Source organism: Saccopteryx leptura, chromosome 2, assembly GCF_036850995.1.
Source record: "Saccopteryx leptura isolate mSacLep1 chromosome 2, mSacLep1_pri_phased_curated, whole genome shotgun sequence".
Classification (NCBI taxonomy): Eukaryota; Metazoa; Chordata; class Mammalia; order Chiroptera; family Emballonuridae; genus Saccopteryx; species Saccopteryx leptura.
This window is the reverse complement of record NC_089504.1, coordinates 281,448,972-281,465,859: the sequence shown is the minus strand read 5'-3', so window position 1 is coordinate 281,465,859 and position 16,888 is coordinate 281,448,972. Positions and strand designations below refer to the sequence as shown.

At 41.7% G+C, this 16,888-nt stretch overlaps 1 protein-coding gene across 1 annotated transcript in view; it reads left to right on the top strand.

The window, feature by feature from the left end:
- Positions 1-2,852: 2,852 nt before the first annotated feature.
- The window catches only part of LOC136390909 (sodium/potassium-transporting ATPase subunit alpha-4), a 36,005-nt gene continuing 21,969 nt past the window's right edge, over positions 2,853-16,888 (top strand). Inside the window, exons 1-10 of the mRNA XM_066362037.1 lie at positions 2,853-2,882; positions 3,066-3,125; positions 5,243-5,446; positions 6,243-6,356; positions 8,070-8,204; positions 8,696-8,813; positions 11,877-12,145; positions 13,615-13,813; positions 14,039-14,148; positions 14,313-14,447. Coding sequence (XP_066218134.1) covers positions 2,853-2,882; positions 3,066-3,125; positions 5,243-5,446; positions 6,243-6,356; positions 8,070-8,204; positions 8,696-8,813; positions 11,877-12,145; positions 13,615-13,813; positions 14,039-14,148; positions 14,313-14,447 — 1,374 coding nt within the window. The remainder of the gene's footprint in view (positions 2,883-3,065; positions 3,126-5,242; positions 5,447-6,242; positions 6,357-8,069; positions 8,205-8,695; positions 8,814-11,876; positions 12,146-13,614; positions 13,814-14,038; positions 14,149-14,312; positions 14,448-16,888) is intronic.

Below are 16,888 nucleotides of genomic sequence, written 5' to 3'. Positions count from 1 at the left end.
GGGGCACAAAGAAAACCAGATAGAAGGTGACAGAGGACAATCTGACTTTGGGTGATGGGTATGCAACATAAGTGAATGACAAGATAACCTGGAGATGTTTTCTTTGAACATATGTACTCTGATTTATTAATGTTACCCCATTAAAATTAATAAAAATTTATCTTAAAAAAAGTGTCTCTCTCATGATATCTGTTTGTATAAACATAGAAAGAGATTGGAAGGCCATGCAAGCACACTGTCAACAGCAGTTAACATCGGCGCTGGGGAGATAGAAAGTGGAACTTTGTTATTATTTGTACATTTTTTTTTTCTTAGAGAGAGAAAGTCGGGAAGGGAGGGTGAGTAGAGAGATGAGAAGAAGCATCAACTCTTAGTTATTTTACTTTAGTCGTTTATCGATTGCTTCTCATATGTGCCTTGTTGAGGTGAGGGGCTCAAACTGAGCCAGTGAACCCTTGCTCAAGCCAGTGACCTTGGGCTGTATGGCTAATGCATGGCCATGCAGATTCTCATTGAATTCAGGCAGATAGTAAAGGAACTATGAAGCTGAAGGATGGTGGGCCATTCTAATTTATTGGAGGCTCACGAAGACAGGCAAGCCAAAAGAAGAAAGAAAAAGAAAAAATACAAAGGGAAAGGAAAACCAGCTTTTCACAGTGGAGGGCAAGGAATCAGGAAACCAACTGCACTTCTCAGGGGTGGGGCACAATCTAATCCCATCGACCCTGAGGGAAGCCCTTATATCCTTACAATAGTGCTGTCACATGCTCCTGCACTAATTGCCAAAGTGCTTGCAGCTAGTAAAACTGTGAGCAAGCCTAACACCGCTATTTTCCCCTCATGGGCTCAAGCCAGTGACCTTGGGATCACGTTGACAATCCTGTGCTCTAGCCAATGACCTTCGGTTTTCAAACTGGGGCCCTCAGCATTTCAGACCAATGCTCAATCCGTTGCACCACCACATTGTACTTTTTTTTTTTTTTTAGTTTTTATCTATTGATTTTTTAGAGAGAGGGGAGAGAGAGAGAGAAAGCAGGGAGGAGGAGTGGGAAGCATCAACTCGTAGTAGTTGCTTTTCAGATGTGTCTTGACCACGCAAGCCCAAGGTTTCTAACTGGTAATCTCAGCATTCAAAGTGGACACTTTATCCACTGTGTTACCACAGGTCAGGCACATGTGTGTACATCTTTAATAGAGAAGAAAAGTCCAACCTATTAAAGAAACAGACTACTTTTTTCCCAGCTGGGTAGGCAACATTTCTATTTCTGAATATTGACAGAGGATTGAAGTAGCACCAAGATAGATATTATCTGACACAGTAATATTTTTAAAATGCATGCCAAACAAAAATGCAATTAAATATTAAACAATAGAAACAGAAAATATATGTGAGATGAAAAAATGTATAAATGATAGAAATATTAATATATATCTGCATCATATTTTTGGGAAGAAAAATAGTATAACATACATAAAACATATGAAGTTAATACAAACAAATCACTTGCCTAAATGCAAAGAAGGTGAATGGAAGAGACAGACATGTCATATTAAAATGAAAAAGCACATGTTTACTCTCACTAAGAAGAGCTGCACATTAAGCCACAATAAAACTCATAGTTAATTCAAGCTATTTATTGAGCACATACTATATATGTTAGACATTGTACTTTCCATAGAGCACCTTGATTTAATCCTTGCTCTTGATTTCTTGAGAAGTAGATGGTGTCCCCTTCTCAGATGAAGAAACGGAGGCACATAGATGTTAAGTAACTTGCCCAAAGTCACACAACTAGTAAGCAGAGGAGCCAGGATTCTGACTCAAAAGCCCAAGCAAGATCTGAACTATCCTGCTGTCTGATCTAAAACTAAAAGCGCAAGGTCAATGCTGGCAGGAAAGTGCGCCTCAGCAAAAGTGTACTCGCACACAGAGTGCCTGCTTTATTTTTTAAGTCAGCTATTTAAGGTACTTCTAAGTACCAAACTGAGGCTTTGTTCTAGTTTTGCCCTCCAACTGAAATTCTCTCTGTGTCAGAACCTACTCCAATCACCCTCACACCCAGAGGCTGAGACTTCTGGGTTCTTGGTTAGAACTTTCATGAAGCCTTTGTGATGGCAGACCTGCGCTGTTGCCATGGTGCCCACAAGCCTAGGGCTGGGATCCCAGCATGTCCTGAAGCCCACCTGGCCCCTCACTACCACTGCACTTCCTACCTGCTCAGGACCCTGTGGCATCTTCATCGCTTAAGCACATACTTACCATCCACCCGTTCTTCTCTCAGGCCCTCAACTTCATTTCCTCAACTCCATCTCCTCACTCTTTTGCCTCCAGGTAACTCTCTCAGGTCTCAGACCCTTCTCACCTCTCCCTCTCTGTTCCTAACACTTTCCCCTCCCACCTCTGACTGCTACAGCCTTAACTCCTCACTCTCTTTCTCTCACACCTCCCCACTCTGACCTTTGCACTCCTCTCTTAGTTTTCTCTTAGTCCTCTCCTCCTCACTCCCCTTTCCCTTCACTTCTTCACTGCCTAACTCTTCCATTTCACTTCTCTCCCTTCCCTCTTTTTCTCCAAATCACTTTATTCTCCTCACTGCTCTATCCCCTCCCCTCTTCACTCTTCACACCATTTCTGTCCTTCTCACCCCTTCCCCCTCCTCTCTGTTCCCTCACTCCCCCTCTCTGCTTTTATCCCACCAGTTGAGCTGGATCAGCTATATCCAGGGACAACTACGGGAGTTGGGGGAAAAAGGGAAACAATGACTTCCGATGAGCAAAATCCAAGCCCAAGATCTAGTAGGGGGCTGAAGAGGGATAAAACAAAGGTGAAGAAGAAAAAACAGAAGATAGCTATGGAGGACCTGAAGAAGGAAGTGGTCATGGTGAGAAAACCCAAAATAAATAGGTGCTGACCAACTGCCCTCTGAAAACATTCCTCAACCCTCAGCCTATTAATATCTTACCCACAGTCCAGAGCCATCCCTCTTCCCCCTTACTGTTTCTCCCTCTCCCTGGAAATGATCAGAGGTCACCACCTCTCCCTCAATACTCTGCTATCCTCTCAGGACGATCACAAGTTAACTTTGGAACAGCTGAGCACCAAGTATTCCGTGGACTTGACAAAGGTGAGTGAAGGAACTCCCTGAGGGAGGCTAGCAGGACAGGAGCCACCTAACTCCCTGAGGGAGACTAGCAGGACAGGAGCCACCTAACTCCCTGAGGGAGACTAGCAGGACAGGAGCCACCTAACTCCCTGAGGGAGGCTAGCAGGACAGGAGCCACCTAACCAACGCTCTCAGCCTTAACCTATACTCAGACAAGTTTCACAGACCACATATCTTAAAAGGGTGGTGATGGTAACTACCCCAGAGAGAGCTCAGAATTAGAGAAGAGAATAAATGAATGGTTTACAGCAGCACTTCTCATACCTTTGTCCCTAAGACTCTTTTACATTAATTATCAAGGAACCCAAAGAGCTTTGCTTATGTGGGTTACATCAGATATAATCATTATATTAGAAATTAAAATAGAGAAATTTAAAATATCTCTTAAAATTAATTTTAAAATGAATAAACCCATCATATATTAGAATAATTTTATGACAACTGTATTTTACAAAATAAAAATAATTTAGTGGCATTTTAAATGCTTGCAAGCCTCTTTAATGTCTAACTTTCTAATAGAACACAGCAGGATTCTCATATGTTTTCAGTATTAAATCTGTCGCAATATCATGTGTTATGTAGCCTTTGGAAAATTCCACTGTACACTCAAGAGAATGAGACTGAAAAAGACAAAAAATGATTTAGTAGTATTATGAAAATTTTTGAACATGTGGATACCCATAAAAGGGCCTTAGGAACCCGTGGGTCCCCAGACAATACTGAAAACCATTTGTTTAACAGTAAAGTCATATATTACTACTATTACTCTATTACTATTACTGCTGCTGCTGCTGCTGCTACTATAGCCACTATTACAATGACCATAGATAAAAATCTTCAATACAAGCCCTCAAAATGTAAGTGCCTGGCCTTGGTCAGTGGCTCAGTGGATAGAGCATCAGCCCAGTGTATGGACGTCCTGGGTTCAATTCCTGGTCAGGGCACACAGGAGAAGCAACCATCAGCTTCTCCCTCCACTTCCCCTCTCTCTCCCTTTTCCCTTCCCGCAGTAAGTGGCTGGATTGGTTTGAGCATGGCCTCAGGCACTGAGGATAGCTCCACTGGAGCTCATCAGCCTCAGGCACTAAAAATAGTTCAGTACTCAAACATCAATCCATGTTGGAGTTGCTGGATGGATCCCAGTCAGGGCACATGTGGGAGTCTGCCTCACTATCTCCCCTCCTCTCACCTTAAAAAAAAACGTAAGCTCCTTTTAGCTCTAGAATTTCTTCACTGAAGGGACTTCTTCTGGTAACCAAGGAGGAACATAAAAACATGTCTTGTTTTTATTAAAATTGTATATTTTTCAGTGGAAGTGGCTGGTGGGATTAAAGAAGTTTGTTTTACAATCCTCTAGTAAGTTCTACTATCATTTTCTTTCAGAGGAAAAAGTATGCAAGCTTGCACAAAGCTAAAGTGAGAATCTGCACATTCATGCATTTAACTGTTTTTGTTTTCTATTTCTAAGCTAGACAGTCATAGTGTGAACAGTCTAACATGTTATTGACATTCTGTATTATGTCCCAGTATTACATTAGCCTTGCATGTTATTACTATATTATAAATTATCCCCACTAAAGTTAGAGCTCCATATGCTTACTCATTTTTGTATCCTACCAGAGTACCAGGCCCAAGATGGATGTTCACAAAGATTTGTGAATTAATCCATAAACTAAAAATTCATCCTGTGTAAGCATGCTAAATGATAATCTCTTTTATGACACAAGTTTTAAAATCCCACTTATATAGGAAGAACTAGTCTGCCCTTCAGAGAATGTTATTTGACTTTAGTCCCATCCTAGGACTATAATCGAAGATCTGGTTCCCCTTTGCTATAGCTATTTATTTTTTTATGATTTTCTACACATTTTTTTTTTCAAAGAGAAGAGAGAGAGAAAGAAAGAGAGGAAGGCAGGGGAGAGGACCGGGAAACATCAACTCATAGTTGCTTCTTGTATGTGCCTTGACTGGGCAAGCCTGGGGTTTCAACCTGGCAACCTCAGTGTTCCAGGTTGATGCTTTATCCACTGCGCCACCACAAGCCAGGCTCTGGCCATCTTTATTTCTTCTCCACACAGGGCCTTAGCCCCGAAAAGGCACAAGAAATCCTGACTCGAGATGGACTCAATACACTTACCCCACCCCCCACCACTCCAGAATGGGTCAGATTCTGTAAACAAATGTTTGGTGGCTTTTCCATCCTCCTGTGGATTGGTGCCATTCTCTGCTTTGTGGCCAGTGGCATCCAGATGTATTTTAATGCAGAGACTTCCAAAGATAATGTGAGTATGTCCTACTATTACTGTTCAGCCTACTCTCTGCTTGGTCCCTGACACACTTCTGTTCAGCAGCCTAGCACTCCTGGTGTCCTCTGGAACTCCCAAGGCTTTCCCTACGGCTCCCAGGGCATTCTAATGGGAGCTTCTGTGTCTATTGGTTTCCCTGGTCTCTTTTCTGGAAAGCTACTGATTCAGCTCCCCGAGATATATAGTTTCCTCTAGAAACTTGCTGTCCTTTGACTATCTTCCCAACTAATCAGAATAGTGCTTTGCAGTCTCTTTCTTTTTCCCAGAATTTTTAAAATTTTTATTTATTCATTGATTTGAGAGAGAGAGAGAAAAACATAGATTTGTTGTTCCACTTATTTATGCATGCATTGGTTGATTCTTGTATGTGCCCTGACCAGGGATCAAACCCACAACCTTGGCATGTTGGGATGATACTCTATCCAACTGAGCTACATTGCTAGAGCTCTCTCCCAGGATTTTAATCTCTTCATCTCCTTCCTCCCCATCTCCCTCACTATCTGTCTCCCCACCCCATAAATAGCTTTCCTGGAGAGGAGGATATAGGCTTTCATGGACCTGGGATTTTGGTGGCCCCTCACCATAGCTCAGGGTTCCTTCACCAGGAAGCCAAGTAAGCCAGCATTGTCTCATACTCTTCTCAACTCCTATACCCTCCAACTGAGTCCTATGGTTTCTTGCACCTGGAGAATGTCTATTCTCCTTGCAATTTTCTGAGAATAAAGAGGAAGAAAAGGATCTACTGATAAAGTTTTTCTTTCCTTACCCCCAGCAATACCTGGGTATTACACTAGTTCTCGTGGTCATCATTACTGGCTGCTTCTCCTATTATCAGGAGTCCAAGAGTTCCAGAATCATGGAGTCTTTTAAGAACATGGTGCCTCAGGTAGGATTGGTGTAAGAGGGATTAGTGAGAGGAGGTATAGAATGTGGCCAAATGCACAATTATTAATTCTCAGGAAGATTATGTCTTATAATGAGTGAGCTGAGTAAGGCTAGTGATGAGAGTGATGTTCACTTTGGTTTTTCTCTATGGCCTTAAAAGTACCCTCAGAAAGTTTGCTTATGAAGTACCCACAGTGTTGCCTATGAAGTGGTCTGCTCTAGAATGCATAATCTAAATCTAATAATTATACTATTAAGCCCCAAATGGAAATATTTTATTTTTCTAAAAGGTCAAAGGAGGTTGGCAAAACAGGATGCTTCAACTGTCATAAAGACAAAGTACAACTGTGAAACTATTTCAGATTAAGAGGGTAAAGAGACCTGACAAATAAATGGAATGTCTGGTTCTAGACTGACTCCTATGAGGGAGGAGGGAAAATGCTGTAAAAGATATATTAGGTAGATTGACAAAACTGGAATGCAGACAGATTAAAATATTGTGTCAATGTGAAATGTGGTGAAATTGTTAACTATTATGGTTATTTGATATTCTAATTATTAGGAAAAGAACAATGGTGTATATAGAATAAAAGATCATGATCTGTATAACTTACCCTCAAGTGGTTTGAGAAAAGTATTCATGTGCCCCCCTATGTAGAGGTAAAGAACAAATAACAAAGTAAATGGGATAAGGTGTTAATAGGTGAATCTGGGTAAAGATTATACTGGTGTCTTTGGTACAATTTTTATTCTTGCAACTTTTCTAAAAGTTTAGATTACTTTCAGATAAAAAGTATTTTTAGTATCTGGAAATAATATGACAATGTAAAGAGGTTCTTAGGCACAGGGCTGAAAACTTGAAAAGCAACAGGTTCCAAAATTTCCAATATGATTATATGGTAGCATTATAACCCAGGATCATCTTCTCCCTTTGGCGTGAACATAACTTAATTCCCTGCTTGAGTAAAAGTTTTGGGGAAATATTTTGGTAGAATAAACTAGGATTTTGGAAACTATCATCAACTTTTGCTACCTAACAAACCACCCCAAGATTCAGTTGCTCAAAACAACAAATACATTTTTTCATGGTATATTAATTCTATGGATGGGCTGTTCTTCTGATCTGAGCTGAATTTAGCTGGTGCTGGATAATCTAAGATATCCTCATTCACATGTCTGGAGCTCAGCTGAGATTACTGGGGACAGCCGCTGCAGCCTTTTTCCTTGTGATCCCTCTTTCTCTAGGAGGCTAGTTTGGGCTTGTTCACTAAGGTGGCAGAGGGGCTCCCAGTGACAACAGGGCAGGCCCCAGTGTGCATGCAGTTTTAAGCCTCTGCTTGCATTACAACTGCTAATGACCTATGAGCCAAAGCAAGCTAGAGTGAAGTCTAAGTATAGGGTTGGAGAGATAGAGCCATCTCTTAGGGGAAGAAGCATCAAAATCACATTGCAAAGAGCCCTGCAAACAGCAATGGTAAGAATTTGCAATCTACCAAAGAGCCTTTCACAAATTATATTCTTATACACCTGGAAATTATATAATGTTCTTAACCAATGTTACCCCAATATGTTTAGTAATTTTAAAAAAAATGATGTGGTAAGTCACAGTGTAAGAAAGGGAAATCAGAAAGAAGAAGACCAGGAACAGGAGAAGCCATGAACAAGATAAGGGCAGCAGAAAACTTGGAAGTGACCCTGTACTATCTTCCTACAGCAAGCTATGGTGATTCGAGGTGGACAGAAGATGCAGATCAATGCACAAAATGTAGTGCTGGGAGACCTGGTAGAAGTGAAGGGTGGAAACCGAATCCCCGCTGACATCCGGGTTATCTCTGCACAAGGATGCAAGGTGAGGGAATGTGGAAAACTAGGGAAGGAAGGAAGGAAGGAAGGAAGGAAGGAAGGAAGGAAGGAAGGAAGGAAGGAAGGAAGGAAGGAAGGAGGGAGGGAGGGAGGGAGGGAGGGAGGGAGGGAGGGAGGGAGGGAGGGAGGGGGGAGGGAGGGAGGAAGGAAGGAAGGAAGGAAGGAAGGAAGGAAGGAAGGAAGGAAGGAAGGAAGGAAGGAAGGAAGGAAGGAAGGAAGGGAAGGAAGCCAAGCACGGCCTTGAGGCACTGTGGTGACCTGGGCTCAGTGAAAGAAGTGTTATCTTATTATTCAGAACCTTGAGAAGTTACAAGTGCAAATTTGAGATTAGAGATAATAGGTGCTAGTGTATAAATGTATGTTTCTCTCTGCATGTCAATAATGATGATGTTGGTGGCAGATAAAGTTGTGTCATCTTTATAAAGGAATCCTTTTTCCTCATGCTCACTTTATGACACATCCTCCCTCCCATCTCAGGTGGACAATTCATCCTTAACGGGAGAGTCAGAGCCCCAAAGCCGCTCTCCTGAGTTCACCCATGAGAACCCTCTGGAGACCAGAAACATCTGCTTCTTCTCCACCAACTGTGTGGAAGGTGAATATTTATCCTAGATTCTAAAGCAGAGATTGAAAGACTTTAGGAAGTCTTTATCTTCTAAAGGTAGTAGGGTAGGTAACAACTGGTAAGTAGTCTACACTCTCCATCATTTGCAAGCTATATGTCCTTTAGTAAAAGGTCAGAGCCATCATTTTCATATTTGCACAATAATGATACTAAAAGTTACTATTCTAGCCCTAACCCCCCCCCAAACCTCTAAGGCCCTAACCCTAATCCTAATATGCATAAAATGCTTAGCACAAGGCCTAACACGTTGTAAGTACCCTATTATTATTCTAGGTAGTGAATGGACTCTGCTTTATGAGCAGAGCACAGAAGGGAGGAAAGCTATTTAGCCCTGTTAGGTCATTTTCCTGAGGTCAACACTATCTTTTCACTATTCCAAAAAATGATATGAACATTGGAAATTTGTGTTCCCAGAGGTGTCATTCACACTTCAATGTTGCTCCTAGAATCTAAGACATATTTGAACCGGGAGGCAAAGTGGTAACAATGGATTTAATATAATTATATCAACTTCTTCATCTATTTTTTTTATTATTTTGAGAGAAAGAAAAAAAAGAAGAGAGAGACAAGAAAGGAGAGAGGGAAGAGGGAGATGAGAAGCATCAATTTATACTTACTTCACTTTAGTTGTTCATTGATTGCTTCTTGACCAGGGGGCTCAAGCAAAGCCCATGACCCCTTGCTGAAGCCAGTGACCTATGGGCTCAAGCCGGTGACCTTTGGGCTCAAGCCAGTGACCATGAGGTCATGTCCATGATCCCACGCTCAAGCCAGTGACCCCATGCTCAAGCTGGCAAGCCTGCACTCAAGCCAGCTACCTCCAGGCTTTAAACCAGGGACCCCAGCATCCTGGGTCCATGATCTATCCACTGCGCCACCACAGGTCAGACATTCTGGACTCTTTTAAAAACACTTATTTTTTACAGCTTTGTAGGTGCTTTTATCCCATTTTAAAGATGAGGAAACCTGCATCTCAGAACATTTAAATAACTTGCCCCAGTGCAAACAGCTAGAACATTAGAAAGTTGAACTTAGCCTGGCCTATGGTGGCATGGATGTGGCATTGACTTGGAATGCTGAAGCCACTAGTTCAGAGCCCTGGCCTTGCCCAGTCAAAGCACGTACAAGAGGTAAACAATGGGCAGCTAGCGTGAAGCAACTGTGAGTCTATGCTACTCGCCAACCACCTCCTCTCTGTAAAATCAATAAATAAAATATTTTAAAAAGAAAATTGATGCCTGACCAGGTGGTGAAGCAATAGATAGAGCGTCAAACTGGGACGTGGAGGACCCAGATTTGGGACTGCAAGGTTGCTGGCTTGAGTGTAGGCTCATCCGACTTGAGCATGGGCTTACCAGCTTGAGGTGGGGTCGCTAGTTTGAGCGTGAGGTCATAGACGTGATCACATGGTCACTGGTTTGGGCCCAAATGTTGCTGGCTTGAAGCCCAAGGTCACTGGCTTGAAGCCCAAATGTTGCTGGCTTGAAGCCCAAGGTCACTGGCTTGAGCCCAAGGTTGCTGGCCTAAGCAAGAGGACGCTTGTTCTGATGTAGCCCCCAGTCAAGGCACATATGAGAAAGCAATCTATGAACAACTAAGGTGCTGCCACGAAGAATTGATGCTTCTCGTCTCTCTCCCTTCCTGTCTGTCTGTCCTTTGTGTGTGTGGGGGGGCAGAGACAGAGAGAGTCAGAGAGAGGGACAGATGGACAGGAAGGGAGAGTGATGAGAAACATCAATTCTTTGTTGCGGCTCCTTAGTTGTTCATTGATTGACTTCTTATATGTGTTTTGCGGGGGGCCGGGCAGGGGCAGGTACAGCAGACCAAGTGACCCCTTGTTTGAGCCAGCGACCTTGGGCTCAAGCTGGTGAGCCTTGCTCAAACCCAATGAGCCCGCACTGAAGCTGGCAACCTTGGGGTCTCAAACCTGGGTCCTCCACATCCCAGTCCAATGCTCTATCCACTGCGCCACTGCCTGGTCAGGCGTGTCTGTCTGTCCTTATCTGTCCTTCTCTCTGACTCTGTCTCTGTCAAAAATAAATAAATAAATAATAAAAGAAAGTTGAACATCCATCCGTGAGTCTTTCTAATTCTAAAATAAATATTAAAAAATAAATTAAAATAAAATAAAATATTATTTCTATAGTATGTTGCTTTTCTGGGAAATTTTGACTATGACTTTAACGGTAGGAATTTCAGCCATTACAGTAAAACAGGAATAATTATTTTGAATAAAGAACCTTGCCAGGCCCCTCATTTCAAACCATGTAAGTGAGTGGCTTGTATCAAATATGTGTAGTACCAAACAGGACATCCCCACGCCCCTTCCGGTTGAGGGAAGAGCACAGAAACCCAATTGTGATGGCTTATCTTACCCAGCAGGGGTCAGACTGGCTCCAGCCAGCAAAGCAGGAAGGGGGGTGCTCAGGTCAGTGCAGGGCTTCTCACCTCAACACTATTGACATTTGGACAGAATAATTCCTTACTGTATGGGGAAAGGAGGGCTGTCCTGGGGATGGCAGGATGGTTAACAGCATCCCTGCCCTCTACCTCCTAGATGCCAGTAGCAACCCCCCATTATGACAACCAGAAATGTCCCAGACATTGTCAAATGTCTCCTAGAGGGCAGATTGCCTCCTGTTGAGAAACAGTGGGTTAGAGGATTAAAAAAATAGTGGAACATAGGACTCCAGCAGATTGACAAACCCTATCTCTGGAGATCTAAAAACTTTTAGCTGCTGAGCACAAAATAAGAAATATATAGACAATAGAAGAAATGTGATTAAGTGTAATGAAGACCTTCTTGACAGTGAATATCACTAGGCAACAAAATTGGGTATATCTGGAGAACTCTTCAGAGATTTTTTTAGACTAGGAGACCCTCCTTTGTATCAACTAAATGTGAGGAGAACAGAACATAATGACCTCTCAGAGGTCCTTGAGTTCCCACCTTGTTTTTGTCCACTGACAGCTTTTGTAGAAGCAAAACCCAACAACATCCTTTTCAACTCAGACTTCCCCCTCCATCCACAGGAACAGCCCAGGGCATTGTGATTGCTACAGGAGATTCCACAGTGATGGGTCGCATTGCCACCCTGACATCAGGCCTGAAAGTTGGCAAGACTCCCATTGCTATGGAGATTGAACGTTTCATTCATCTGATCACCTCAGTGGCCGTCTTCCTTGGTGTCATTTTCTTTGGGCTCTCCATCATCTTGGGCTATAGCTGGCTGGAGGCTGTCATTTTCTTTATTGGCATCATTGTGGCCAATGTCCCTGAGGGGCTGCTGGCCACTGTAACTGTGAGTAGCCAAGGTGGAGGGTGGTCGCAGGGCATACATACAACTCCAGGGAAATGAAATCACTTGTATCTCTCTCATTGTCAAATCTCTCAAGTGCAGAGTACCCCTGATGTGTATACAGACATCAAATCATTTAATTTCCAAATTACATTGACTTTCTCCACCCATATTTTATTATGCTGCCTTCTTTTCTTCTCAATGAGAAAGGAAGTAAATTGCGATTCAGAAAACATTAGATTATAGCCAGTCCTGGCTGGTGAACTTGGCCAAATCACCTTCAGGTCTCAACTTGTTCATCAGTTTATAGAGGAAGATTAATTTAAAATTATAGAATCTTATTGGGAAGGACCCCAAAGCCCATATAAATTCAACTCTTAACCAATGCTGACTATACTGTATGAAGTTCATGAGAGATGATGATTGTTTCCAGTCATGGGAAGTCCATCTCTCTCTTTTTTTCCTAACCCTTTTTGTCTCAGCTCATTTCATTGTTGGGTTGCTCTAGTTTGATTGCATTGTGTTGAGCAGAAATATGATTCTTTGTTTGGTCTGTTTTCCCATACGAAGAAATACAAAATAAATCAATTCTCTCTCTTCTACAACCCACCTTTTAGATTTTTGACAGTAGCCTTTATGTCCTCTTAAACTCTCCAGGTAGGAGGTAAAATAATAATCTCTTTTACCTTGACCATATGACATGGTTCTCAGGCCCCTTGTCTTACTGATCAACTGTTGGGGTATGCGCTGGTTTACTAAAATAGAAAGGAGAAGAATACTCTGGGTGTGGTTGGTTTGCACAAAAACATCAGGACTAATGATATTCTATAAATAAAAAAAAACCCATGAGTAGAATTTTGCACTTACATAATCACATCCTAAGAATTCATTAGCTTTTAAAATAATCCTGCTATGCATCTGACTTTTATATATAATTTGTGGTCAACAAAATCTGATTTAAATGATTCCTCAACTCCTTTTTAATCCTGCAATATCCTTTCCCAATTTTATCATTCTCTCCATTTTTTTTAATTATTGGTACAATCCCCACTCAACACATAGCTTCTTATGCCACAATAAAAAATTAGCTATCAATGTGGTCCTTGGAAAGATTGGACTTGAGAAAGAGGTGTGGCCTGAACTTGAATGAAAAAGAGGTTACTAAATAGAAAAGATGAAAGGATGGATCATAGGGGAATAGAATATTTCAGGGAAAATAAGATTATTCTCTATGATACCCTGGCAAAGTAAAATACTTTGGTTTTAAAACTCTGCCATAAATCACAAACCAAAATCACATTCCTAATTCCCTTTATCATAGCCATAGATGGAGTTAAGACTAGGTAGGAACATAAGAGAAATTAGTACAAAAAATTTAAATAGCAAAAATATAAAAATCAGATTTCCAAAACACAAAGTGGAATAGCTAATATCTTCTCTCCATTTATTCTCTGGCCTCTTCATGGCCTTAGGTGTGTCTGACCCTGACAGCCAAGAACATGGCGAAGAAGAACTGCCTGGTGAAGAACCTAGAGGCGGTGGAGACGCTGGGCTCCACCTCCACCATCTGCTCTGACAAGACGGGCACTCTCACCCAGAACTGCATGACCGTCGCCCACTTATGGTTCGATAAGACCACCTATGAGGCGGACATGAGAGAAGAACAGATTGGTGACTAGTGACATTGGTGGGCCAAAAGTGAAAGGATTTGGGGAATGTGATGAGTGAGCTGAGAGGGAATGGTGAGATCAGACAAAGAAAAGACAGCTGGACAGTAAGTGAGAGAAGGAAGGTGTGGAGATGTTCTGTGAAGTTTTGTAGTTGAGAACAGGATGGGAATAACGCCCTGCTTTAAACTCTCCTCTCCCCTGCTGACAGTCTGTTCTTTCTCCCCAGGGAATACATTTGCCAAGGGCTCTGATACCTGGTTCATCCTGGCCCGAATCGCTGGCCTCTGCAACCGGGCTGACTTTAAGGCTAATCAGGAGATCCTTCCCATAGCTAAGGTGCCGGGCCCACGGGGGTAGAGGGTACTTCAGTTTCTAGGGTATAACCCACCCCCTCCCCCAAAAACTCTTTTCCAGCACTCAGTGATTTCCCCAGGCAACCTCTCACCATTCCGCCTCTCTCCTTGTCCCATGGGCTTATATGAAAAACCACATTCCGACAGCGGGCAACAACAGGGGATGCTTCTGAATCAGCCCTCCTCAAGTTCGTCGAACGGTCCTATAGCTCTGTGAAGGAGATAAGAGAGAAAAATCCCAAAGTGGCAGAGATTCCCTTTAATTCTACCAATAAGTACCAGGTACATAACCGACTAAGGTAGGAGAACGGTTGGGAGTATGGGCTCATCTTTCAGGGAAATGGGATCTCTGTCTTCACCTTCAATCTTACATCTGAGCAGTAGGATAGAGACAGTGAATAACAGCATCCCAACTAGAAAGAAGGCTCACTTCAAGAGAAAATGACAAAGAGGTGCAGGGAGGAACAGGTGATAAAGGGAGAGAGATATTCAGTGCCAAGCAGAGCTCGAGACTACAACACCTGCAAAGAGAGCAAGTGACCTAAGGCTCTCTTAAGGTTGGTCGGTGAAAGTAACATTATAGTCCCTGCAGCTGTTAGGAGGCATCTCTGTGACTGCTGAGAGATTGGCTGCTGTAGAATAAGGCACCGTACTTCACTAGTCTTCTTTTTTTTTTAATTCATTCCATGCCTGCAATTCTAGCAGCTGCCAGCAGGTAGGCAATGAGGGGCCTCCAACATGTTTGTAAATTTCATTCCCCAGGAGTATTTTGTCTGTTTTCCAGGGAGGAGTGTCAGGAGAAGGAGATCATGCTGAGTGAGGGGCTCTGGTGGCATTAACAATAAAATCCATGAAAAGGACAGGAAATACAGTATTTATCTCCCACATAAGAATCCTAGTATACTTTGAAAAGGGGTTTATGATGGCACTGCCATCACTGAAATTCTACCAACTAAGGTTTGAGCTCCAAAGGAAGACTGTGATTGTCTCAGGGAAGTGGGATTCTTCAGGTTCATGCACTACTATAAAGGTCAGACATTCAGGTGTGGTAACAAAGAAGAAATGAGATTCCCAAAAATCAGTTTTGTTTTTGTGTCTTAAAAAACACATAATAGTCAATAGCCAATATATTGAAGCAATCCAAGTGTACACAATAGATGGCTGGATAAAAAAGTTGTGGTACAAAAAAAAAAGTTGTGAGATATATATGTTATATAAAATGGAATATTAGCCAAAAAAAAAAAAAAAAAAGAATGAAATCATACAATTTGTGACATAAGTCAATCAGAGAACGACATGTGATTTCACTTACATGTGGGATCTAAAGAACAAAATAAACAAACAATATTTAAACAGACACAGACACAGAGAACAGGCTGATGGGTGCCGGGGGGAGGGGGGGGGACTTGGGGGTTGAGTGGAAAAGGTAAAGGGATTAAGAAGTACAAATTGGTTTACAAAATAGTCAAAGCATAAGAAATATACAATAATAGTTTAATAATTATAGATGGTGCCAGGTGGTTACTGGAAATATTAGTGGGACTACTTTGTAAAGTATATGATTCTCTAACCAGTAGGCTGTACTGTACACCTGAAACTAATACAAAATAATATTTTTTTCAGAAAGAATTAAAACATTTATTGGGCATAAATATATTACATATACACTACAGATACAGTTAGGTATTACATATAGCATAGTATTTACAAAATCTATACATTAAAATTGATATGGCAGTTTTAATACAATGTATATGAAATAGTCTAAAATTTACAATACAGGAAAACATATGATTATTTTTTTCTCCTAAAGTTGAAAAGCTTGGAATGTATGTCCAACAGTGAGGTAAAACATTTTGTCTTTAAATTTAAAGAATTGTGCAAGGATAACATTCAAACACATTCAATTAGGGCACTTTTCAATTTTGACAGGAATACTGAATTACTGTAGCCAACGAAACACAGTTTAAAAATGCCAACATTTCAAGTTGATAAGAACAAGGCAGATAATATGAAAAAAATCTTATAAAAAATAATGTTTTTAAATGATAAAACTAAGAGCAGAAATTAATGTATGAATATTATTTTTGAGAGAGAGAGGGAGAGAGAGAAGCATCAACTCATTGTTCCACTTAGTTGTCCACCTATCGATTGCTTCTCATACGTGCCCTGACTGGGACTTGAGCTGGAGACCCCAGGATTGAACTAGCAACCTCAGCACTCTAAATCCACTGAGCCACCAGCCAGGGCTGAACGTTTATATATATATATATATATATATATATATTTTTTTTTTTTTTTTTTTAAGTGAGAGGAGAGAAGATAGACATACTCCCACATGCACCCCCACCGAGATCCACCCAGTGACCCTTATCTGGGACCTATGCTCTGCCCATCTGGGGCCAATGCTCACAACCAAGCTATTTTTAGATCCTGAGGCGGAGGCTCCACGGTGCCATCCTCAGCGTCCAGGGCCAACACACTTGAATCAATTGAACCATGAGAGAGAGAGAGAAGGCGGGGAAGGGGGGAGCAGATGGTTGCTTCTTCTGTGTACCCTGACCTGGAACCAAACCCAGGACTTCCACATTGCCAGGTCTACACTCTACCACTAAGCCAACCAGCCAGGACCAAACATTTTTAAATCATAAGAAAATATTTGGAATAATTTTTATGCCAATACATTTACAAACTTAGATAAAATTAAAATTATCTGGAAAAAA